Here is a 10,624-nt window from a genome sequence, read left to right as displayed (position 1 = left end):
CGGGGGCGATCTGCCCCAGTGGTTCCCCACCTCAGTCCTGGGGCCAGCGTCAGGTTCCGAGTGAACCGAGGCGTTCGTTCTTTTTCTCATGTTCAAATTGGCATTCGTAGTCTGAAAAGGGATATTGAAAATGACTTCGGTTATGTCGTTTTATGCAGGCCTGTACAAACTTAAACTCAAGTCAGTCACTTGCATAAAATAAACCTTTATTAATACCCAAGAGCTATTCCGCCTGAGGTAAAAGCTTGAAAATGCCTATACAGGGACCAGCAGATGGCAAAATGGTCACATTGTGGGACTTCTATGTAGCCGACCGTGTTCGAGTCCCGGACCCAGTGGCTTAAACTCACACAGGGTACATGTGTGTGCGTGCCCAATATCCCAGAAGGAGAATGGAGAAGGGATTGCCGTGTGGCCATCCCCCATTGGGGGTGACTTCTTACTTTCTGTCTCTCTAGCGAGTGCATGTACCCTACAGCAAAAATCTCTTTAAAGAAAGCCTATCTGAAAAATAATGCATATATGTGAACCTGAATCAAAAATAGTTTATTTCAGAATATGATCCAGTCTTATCACTGAACTTTAAATATATTGAAAGGGGAACCAGCAGTTAGCGTAATGGCTATGTCGCTGGACTCCCACATAGTGAACCACGGTTCATGTCCCGGACCCGGTGGCTGAAAACTCACGCCGGGTGCATGTGCGTGCGTGCCCAAGATCCCGAGAGGAGAATGGAGGAGAAGGGATTGTGGCGTGGCCATCCCCCCTGGGGGGCGATTTCTCGCTTTCTGTCTCTATGTCTCTCTCTGTCTGTCTGGCGAGCTCACACGTCCTATAGCAAAAAAAAACCTCCTCCCCCCCAAAAAAAAGAAATATATTGAAAGAAGATTAAGTTTAGGAAATAAACTAAGGTTATATTTGATTTTATCTTAAGAGTTCATGAATAGCAATATAAATACTGTTCATTTTTATTGCAAATAATTTTCCTCAATATGCCACATACATTTCAGAGTTTTGTATATGTGCTTCATAAACAGTAAGAACTATATCTAGTCTTGTGCATAGAATAATAATAACTATTCCATATGTGTATGACATTCCTTCAAAAGACTCCAAAAACTTCAATTGCCAAGTCACTGGAATTTATTTTCATAAAAGGGTCTTAGCTAGGCAGTCACACGCATTATCATAAAACCTAAAAACCTGAGACATTGTAGTTTTCACCACAATTAATAGTGAAAATACAGAAGAAATTTTTAATAAAAGGGTATATTAGACACATAACAGCATCACAAATAGTTGCCTAAAACTGATTTCAAACCATTAACTGATAGAGTGATTAAATCACGTGATTCACTGTTTTCCATCTGATTATTTGTTGTCGATAAGACTGTATCCGAATACAGCTATGTGTTAAACTGTTAAAATTAATTTCACTACGATGGAGACAGGCACCATAAATAACTAGCAACCATAGGTCGTCGGGGCCGGTGAGAGCACAGCTGCTCAGATGCTCCCCAAGTGGCGAGTCTGGCTCTAGAGTTGTCTGTGATTTCTTGCACTATTTCATCCGCCTTACCTGTGTTCTTTCTAAGTTAAGGCTATACCGTGGCTACTCCCTTACCTTCTCCTAGCGTCGTTTTCTGAAGTCAAGGACAGGTGAAGAGATGACAAAGTCGAGGGGACAGGGAGGGAAAAGACATCTCAAGGCGGGGGGTGAGAAGGGGCCAGGCTGCGAGGACAGTTCGCAGAGAACACAGAGTGGCCCAGTCACGCACGACTAAGGGAGAGCTCACTTTAGAGAAAAGGTTTATTCTCTAAGTTTTCAGTACCACACTCATCCAGCGTGTTTAAGATGTTCAATCCGTGTCTCACATTCTTGTGAATTATGACTTCAAGGTCACCGAGTAGAGAGAGAAAAGCAGCCTCACAAAACAGCCGGAGCAGACTCTGAGAGGTGGAGAAAGCATTATTCATGTCAGCCCGGAGTATTCTTCTGAGCAGGCTGCAGGGGAACTCATGAGAAGTTGTAAGCTAACATATGGCACCTAATTTCGGTGGAGACCATTGAAACCAACTGACATCCACCTCGGAGCTGAAGACCTGTTATGTACCCTCCACTGTTCCTCTTCAGAGCACGTTATAAAACCACCCAATTAATCCTCAAGTTTTGAATCTTCTTGTACATAAATGGATAATAAATCATTGATCACTATTAATTCTAAAATGTTATGTACCTGGTGAAGAACATAAAGGATGAGCCTTCATTTAAAAAGCACATACAGGCCAAGCATCCCTAATACGAAAATTCAAAATCTGAAAGTTCCCAAGTCTGAAAGCTTGTTTACACCGACCTGATGCTACAAGTGGAAAGTTCCACCTCTGCCCCGTGTGATGGGTGGTAACCAAAATGCTGCAGTATAAAAATACTGTATAAAATGATCTTCAGGCTGTGCGCATCAGGTACACGTAAAACATGAATCCGTGTTGTGTTTAGTCTTGGGTTCCGTACCCCAGACAGCTTGTTATGGAGAGGCACATATTCCAAAATCAAGGAAAAAAAATTTCACAACGAAAAACACTTCCGGTCCCAAGCATCTTTGGTAAGGAATACTCATCCTGTCTTATCACTGTCCAGATAATGTACACACACAAGATAAAATAAAAAATATAGAGTAAAATATATTCAAGGCCACACTGTGATGAAATGCTAACTATCCTGGGAAAATAAGGGAAGACCGTAAAAAAAGATGAATTGGACCGTAAAGAAATATTAATATATATATATTCAAATATAATCTGATAGTTGCATATTCTCTTCTGCCAACAGTTAGGCTACTCCTAACATTTAGAAACCCATATTTTTTTTTTAATACCAAATTCTAAGGATTTGAAACCTCTATTTCCAGCTCAAATGGAGTAATTTACACTCCTGCCTGGAATGAGAAAAAAGAAACATAGAATCCTAATCACTGAGAACTGAGAGAGAAGAATCAAATCTGAGTTTCCACGCTATGGTGTGGGAAAGAGGAACCGGAAAAAAACAGCCAAGTCCATGAACTGAGGGGCTGAAGCTGAGGCCTGGGAGACCCTGCAGCTAGAATTCCCAGGGCAAAGTACCTGAGATGAGAATGCTGAACAAAAGCAGAACTTCCCAACTCTGAGGAGTCCCCACTGAGTTGGCTAAGGGAATGCGAGGCAATCCCCCAGGGTGAAAAGGAAGCACCTGAAAGGTTTAGAGGAAGCCATATCTGATCTCACAGAGCCAGGGACAGGGCATGCCCCACCCACTAGACTGGGGAGTGTCTATACCCACAGATGGCCTTGTGACTTTCTTTGGCCAATAGATGTGGTAAAATGATGGTGTGTCATTTCCACATCTTAGCCTCAAGAGCTGGCTTGCTTAGTGATTAGGAAAATGAATCCCTTAAAAATGATTCATTCTTTCATTCTCTGTCTTGAAAAAGGGTTACCACCTCTATGTGATCAGGCCCGGGGCCAGCCTGCTGGAGGACAAGAGAGCATTTGCAGCAGAGTTCGACACCCCAGGGAGGCCAGGTAGCTCACCCAGGGCTCGCTGACACTCAGCACGGGAGTCTGTCCCAGGTGAGAGAAGATGAACTTCCTGGGGAGCCAGTTAACCCACGGACTTGAGCGCAGGAGAAGGAACACTGTGTGTCTCAGAACTGGACTGCACGTGCCTTCGTCCTGCAGCAGGACTGCAGCAGTAGCTAAGGTAGCCCACGGAGAGGGGATGGAGGGTCAAACCTCCTGTGAAGAGAAGCTCCTCAGACATACTAGAATAAGGAAACAGTGGGGCCGCCCAGGACTCACGGAGGACCTTTAGGGGGCACTGTTGCCTAACTGCACAGGCTAGCTGAAGGCCCAAGATCTCACTCTCTGTAATCCCATTCTTATGGTGATCAACTTACTCTGTTCACTTGTTAAGGAAAATAAGAACAGAATAATAAGAAAATAAGAACAGAAAGGTATGATTGGTTGGAAGTCACAAAGAGAGAGCCGACAAGGTCTGTTCTGTCTCGGTGAATGGCCTCTCTACGCTTAGACATGGAGAAGACCTTAAAGAACTTAAGAAACTGCACCATCTGTTTAAGTCAAATATTTGGAATAATAAAGCATATTGTTAAGAAAAATTACTCGAGATTTGGACATCAGAGAGGAGTCGCAACAGAGCAAGCTCAACCAATGTTTAACAAGCTCAAGCAATGATTACATGTCTAGGAAAAGTGATCTGAGTTTGATCTTGCTATTTAACGTCTTATTACAGCTCAGGCACTGCGAGGTGCCCGTGTTACTGTGTAGGTTCCTGCCTAGTTGAACAGATCGCCAAAGGTTATGCCTTTATTGCTTTGTAGGGTATCAAGTACCTCTGTATCTAACATTATCTAATGTAACAATTTTCCTCTAATATTCCTTTTAAAAAAAGTTTGTAAATAGCAATTCTTCAAAAATATTTTAAACCAGTTTTACACTTTTAAAAAGTTTTAATTACTTTATTTTATTAGTTCCTCCTTGCCAAGTCTTCACACACTTCTCATGTAGCCAGAATTATGGGTATGCATGTGTGCAAACTAGAAAGTACAATAAGATGACCCCAGGATTTGAACCCAGGACCTTCTTACCTGGATTCAGCATCATGGAACATTACGTTACCATAGTGCCATCATGGCTGACCCGTGGTTCTCTCATTAATGGATGAATTGGGAAAATATTTGACAGATAATCCATTCTATATTTGTATGAGTCATGTTTTTGACAGTTTGAAAAATATAGTCTGACAACATGTGCTACTGTACTAGTTAGAAATATCAAAGAAATAAAAGCTTAGACTTAAAATTCCTTGGAAGAAAAAAAGGAGAGCCCAGGCAGAAGAAACAGGATCAGTCTAAAGTGATTAGGAGAATGAATCAATGATGAATCAAGAGACTTCATGAGACTGAAGGGAGCAGGAGAAACAGTGCCACTCAGGTCACATCTTTCTATTTCCCCCTTTAGAAGTGTTACAGTACTAAAGTATAAAGACTGTGTTGAGACCAGCAGTTGGTGTAATGGCTGTGTCGCTGGACTCCCATGTAGTCGACCATGGTTTGAGTCCTGGACCCGGTGGCTTAAACTCACACCGGGCACATGTGCGTGTGTGCCCAAGATTCTGAGAAGAGAATGGAGGAGAAGGGATTGCGGCGTGGCCATCCCCCCTGGGGGGTGATTTCTCGCTTTCTATCTCTCTGTCTCTCTCTGTCTTTCTGGTGAGTGTACACGCCCTATAACAAAAAAACCTCTCCAAAAAAAAGGAAAAAAAAAAAGAAGACTGTGTTACTAATCATTGTAGACTAACACACAAAGTAGGCTCCCATTTCATTTTTGATAAATTGTATTGAAGTGGGTAATACTTTTCAAATTGAAGAGTGAGTGTCAAAAATTTCATCTGATCTACAGATTACCATTTCTTTGTTGACCGGGCAGATTTCTAGAATATTTCAGGCAGCATCTAAGGCATGTAAATTATCCAGATTCAATCCCAAATCTGACTGATAATGCCTAAGAAGTCCCAATACTCTTCATATCAGAACTTCCATAAAAGAAAGTAGAAATAGACTGATTTTAAGTCTTTGCTCTCTGCCAAGCAGCTAAATGATATTCAAGTTATTTTGTAGTTATGTCCCAAGATCAACTACATAAGAAGACAGCTGTCATTTTCTATCATGATAAACCACAGAAGGAATGAGGAATCCATGGACCTACCTGCCACAGGGTTTACTAGGAATAAGCCCCCAGCTCTCAGGTCTGGAGAGCCTAGTGTGTGTGTCAGAGCTGCCAGGTTCCACGCAGAGGACAGGGACACGGGAGGCTCCATCGGTATTTGGCAGACACTCAGTAGCTTCAAACAGGAAAAGCACCTAAGCTTCATTTGAATTTTAAAAACTGATTTGGTTTGAAATCACTTTGTCATTAGTCACAATAGCCTGAAGCAAGGGAAGAGATGTGAGGTGGCAGATTCCAACATCACCGACAAATTAAAGCGGCAACAGCACACAGGAGCAGATCCAAGCACCTCGTCAATCGGGACTGTGATCTGACACAATTTCTAAAGAAGCATCATCAACTGCAGAAACAACACCACCTCATCTCCACTTACTGCTCTCGCGGCAGTGAGAAAAAGAGACCACGATACGGTCTGCAGAGTGCAAGCAGCTCCACTCGTACTGCTCGCTTGACACGCTGACGAAGTTTTATAAAATGTAATTTAACCCTTCTAAATGAACAACTAGCAAGGCTAATAATGAACAGATTCATCTTCTAGAATATCAGTGAGTTACATGCCCCTCCCTCCAAAAAGAAGAAGAATCCAATAACGTGTACACTGTGTTCAAGGCCATTTGGGCAGGGCCTGGGGGCAGCACACCTTTTACTTCAGGAGATAAAGGAGGACGGGAAGGCAGCCCGAGCTCGCTCTCCAGGTGGGGACTGACGGAGGGCTGCGACCATGCCTCAAAGTGCCAGCTTGGAGACTGCAGACCGCCACTTCCAAAGAAATGCACTGAACACTTCTTCAGTGGTGACCAGGGGACTCTATCATACATCGAGCTCTGAAATGTAGAAGGGAAAATGCTTCCCTGCGCACTGTAGTTCACCCCGTCCCAATGTTAGCATTGAATTCAAGGCTCGTATTCCTATAAGCGATGCAAATTCAGTGTCAGATGCCGGGAAAAATTTTTTCCATGTGAAATTACCAGAAAAAGAGATCTTAAAGAACCATTCATTTTTCCTCTACATATTTAAAGTTGAGGGTTTAAAACATCAGGATTTCTTGAAGATATGTGATTTTTGGGGCCAGCAGGTGGCGTGGTGGTTAGGCGCACTGGACTCACACGTGGCCGACCATGATTTGAGTCCCGAACCTGGTGGCTTGCTCTCTCACGCTGTCCCTCTCTGGTCAAATTATAAATGAATAAAAAAAATGTAAGTACATTTAAATAAAATAATTGTTAAAAAAAAAGACATGTAATTTTTTTTTTTTCTTTTTTTGGAGAGGTTTTTGCTATAGGGTGCATGCGCTCGCCAGACAGACAGAGAGAGACAGAGAGACAGAAAACGAGAAATCACCCCCCGGGGAGATTGCCACGCCGCAATCCCGTCTCCATTCTCCTCTCGGGATCTTGGGCACGCACGCACACGTACCCGGCATGAGTTTAGCCACCAGGTCCGGGACATGAACCACGGTCGACTACATGGGAGTCCAGCGACATAACCATTATGCTAACTGCTGGTTCCAGATGCGTGATTTTTGTGGTTAGTTTTGTCTCCTAGTGATTCCTAGTTCTTTTATTTGTAGATGCTTTGTCTATTAGAAACATAGCTCCAATAGAGGAAACCACTTTGGTGGAGAGGCTTCACTAGTCAGAGCAGGAGTCCCCAGTTCGGTCAAGCATGCTTGTGCAGAGCACGACCTGGAATCACAGCAGGGGCTGCTTTCATCCAGCACAGCTCTGGCAGAGGAGAGGGCAAAGGACACTCCACTCGCTTTCTCTAAATCCTAACGTAAAGCTGGTTGGATCTTTTCTCACTCGCTAAGGAAAAGCAGTACTGCAGTCATCTGAAGTGTCTATGAGAATATCCCGGGAGCTAGTTTAAATACGCAAACTCTCAGGTCTTATTTGTTGGAAGTCTTTTTCATTAGCTATCCTATTATCAGTGATCCAGAGATGGGAAACTGAAAATACTGGCTAAGTGGCTGGGATTGTGGGCCTCCCAATCAGACAAACCTGAATTCAAGCACTGAATGTGCTATTGACTAGCTGTGAGATAACCAGCAAGTTATTTGAAGTCTTGAAACCTCAAAGTCCTTGTCGATATAGGATAATAATGGTACCTTCCACATCATGAGGAAGATAATGCATGTAAAGCATTCAGCATAGCGTCCAGCACGTAAGAGGCATTAAATGAGTACTACATAGAAATAGCCAAGCTGAGGTGAGAGCATAAGATTCTGCCTCCAAAAGAAAAAGTAAATTAAATAATGACAGGAAACAAAAAATTGTATAGACACATTTATACATCTATAAAAATATGGCCACCATTTTTTTTTCAGTTGTTAGAGGGAATTTTATCAGAGAGACAGAGAGAGCAAGAGAGAGCCAGTGCTGTCCCCAGTGGGGTGTGGGCCAGGCTGCAAACCTTTTCCTGCGTTCGTTCCTCCACCCCGTCAGGGTTTGGGGCACATACACATGCATACCGGCCTGGAATGTCTTCCAAGCAGCTGGACTCAAACCATGGTCCACCTGTGTCATCTGGTTCCCAACACAGCACGTGCCCACTGCGCTACAGGGCGGGCACTACCATTCGTAGTTACGTGAGAGACAGGGAGAGAAGCACGGACAGTCTGCTGAAGACAGCCCTAAAAAGGGCTGCTGCTGACTGCAATGAATACAAGACGATACAAAAGACAGTTGGAAAACGAGAACGTATCTCGGTAGTGAAGGTGGTAATTAACACTAGAGTAAATCTTTCAACTTATGTATGAGGTAAATAGAAAAAGTTCTGGAAGGAAAAACATAGCAGCAGCACAAGGGCTGACTTATCCCATGGCTATCCTGCACTTGGCACTCAGCTAACATCCTTTTCTTTCTTTTTTTTTTTAAGGTTTTCACTATAGGGTATGTATGGTCACCAGAGAGGGGGCAAGTGAGAAATCAGCCCTCGGGAGGATGGCCACACCACAGTCCATTCTCCTCTGCTTTCCTCCTGGGGTTTGGGGCATGCACACACATGCGTCCAGCATGATTTTCAAGCCTTCAGGTCCAGGACTCGAACCATGGTTAGCCATGTAGGAATCCAGCACTTTAACCACTACACCATCTGCTGGGCATCACTAACATATTTTTTAACAGAACTAGCTACCACAAGCATATGTCATGCTCCACACAGTAGCTCAATGTCAGAAAAGAAGTGGGTCGTGTAAGAAGGGCATCTCAAGTGTTAAGCCATCTCTCTCTCTTAAGCCATCTCTCTCTCTCTGGGGCTTTACCAACTCTCTGGAAAACTGTGAGACCAATCATAAGGGAAACAGCAAGGGCTGCAGAAACCATTGTTATCTCAACCTATCTATGCGATGGTATCACACCTCATGGTGTTGTAAAAGACATAATCGAAGCTCTGGCACCCAGTTTTTCTGGACGGCTTTCTAACTATAGTAGAATAGGAAAAAGAATGGCATCTGTTAGGGCCAGCAGGTGGCTTGGTAGTGAAGGTGCTAGACTCCCACATGTCCGACCATGGTTCAAGTCCCGGACCTGACAGCTTGTTTTCTCATCTTTCTTCTCTCTCTCTTTCTCTGTCTCTTTGGTCAAATTAAATAATAATAATAATAAAGAATGGCATCTGTGACTACACTGGCCTGGCAGGATAGTGCCACTCTTTTCCTTTATCTCTTATTTTCAGTACAATAGTCAAAAGGACTTCATTCCACATAGAGGTTGGAAGCAGGAAACAGGACAATGACTGGGGATGGCTAAAGTAACAAGTGTCTAAAAAGATAAATGGAACCATTATGAGGTTTTAACCATTACTGTGGGCTGAATGCTTCCTCAGCCTCTTACCCCACTGCAAATTTACATGTCAAAGCCTTGACATTCTGCATGGCTGTATTAGAGATAGGGTCTTTAAGGAGATTGTTAAAGGCCAACAGGTGGCGTGGTAGTTAAGGCACTGGACTCCTACATGGCTGACAGTAGTTTGAGTCCTGGATCCATGCTTGAAAATCACACCAGACCCATGTGTGGGCATGCCCAAAATCCCAAAAAGAAAATGGAGGAGAAGGGTCTGCAGTGTGGCCATCCCCCTTGGGAAATTATTTCTCACTTTCCCTCTCTCTGTGTCTCTCTGGCAAGCACAAACACTCTATGACAAAAATCTAAAATACATAAACAAAGAGGGTTACTATCAAATGAGGTGTAAGGGTGGAGCCCTGATCTGATAGCACCTGTGTCCTCAGAAGAAGAGGGGACCAGCATGTGGCATGATAGTTAAGACACTGGACTTCCGCATGGTTTACCACAGTTCAAGTCCCAAACCCAGAGGACTGAAAATCACGCTGGATGCATGTGTATACATGCCAAAAATCCCAAAAGGAGACTAGAGAAGGGATTGTAGCATAGCCATCCGCTGGGAGGTGCTTCCTCACTTTCCCTCTCTGTATATATTGAGAGCACATACCCTATGACAAAAACCTAAAAAAAAAAAAAAAAGAAGAAGAAATAAAGAAAGAAGAAGAAAAAGAAGAAGAAACACCAGATATCTCTTTCTCCACAGTGAAGACAGAGTGAGAAGGTGGCCATCTGCAAGCCAGGAAGAAAGCCTTCATTGAACACTAAACCCCACCAGCCCTGATCTTGGACGGTTGAGTGTCTCGAACTATGAGAAATAAAGTTGTTAAGTCATTTCGTCTATAACCATCTTGTTATGGCAGTACAAGCAGACTAGCAAAATCATCTAATTTCAACAAAACTGAATTTAAGACACCCAGATCATAAAGAGTTTAAAATAGTAAATGGGGGACCAGCAGTTGGCATAATGGCTATGTCACTGGACTTCCGTGTAGTCGATC

General features: G+C 43.3%; 1 protein-coding gene across 1 annotated transcript in view; it reads right to left on the bottom strand.

Moving 5' to 3' along the window:
* Positions 1 to 10,624, bottom strand: part of LOC102478292 (gamma-aminobutyric acid receptor subunit alpha-4-like) — a gene marked incomplete at its 5' end in the record, with an annotated part of 55,012 nt that overhangs the window by 4,075 nt on the left and 40,313 nt on the right. Inside the window, one exon of the mRNA XM_014582632.2 lies at positions 1 to 111. Within this exon, the coding sequence (XP_014438118.1) occupies positions 1 to 111 (111 nt within the window). The remainder of the gene's footprint in view (positions 112 to 10,624) is intronic.

Source organism: Tupaia chinensis, unplaced genomic scaffold, assembly GCF_000334495.1.
Source record: "Tupaia chinensis unplaced genomic scaffold, TupChi_1.0 Scaffold143697_1, whole genome shotgun sequence".
NCBI classification, from domain to species: Eukaryota; Metazoa; Chordata; class Mammalia; order Scandentia; family Tupaiidae; genus Tupaia; species Tupaia belangeri.
This window is presented reverse-complemented; position numbering and strand designations above follow the sequence as displayed.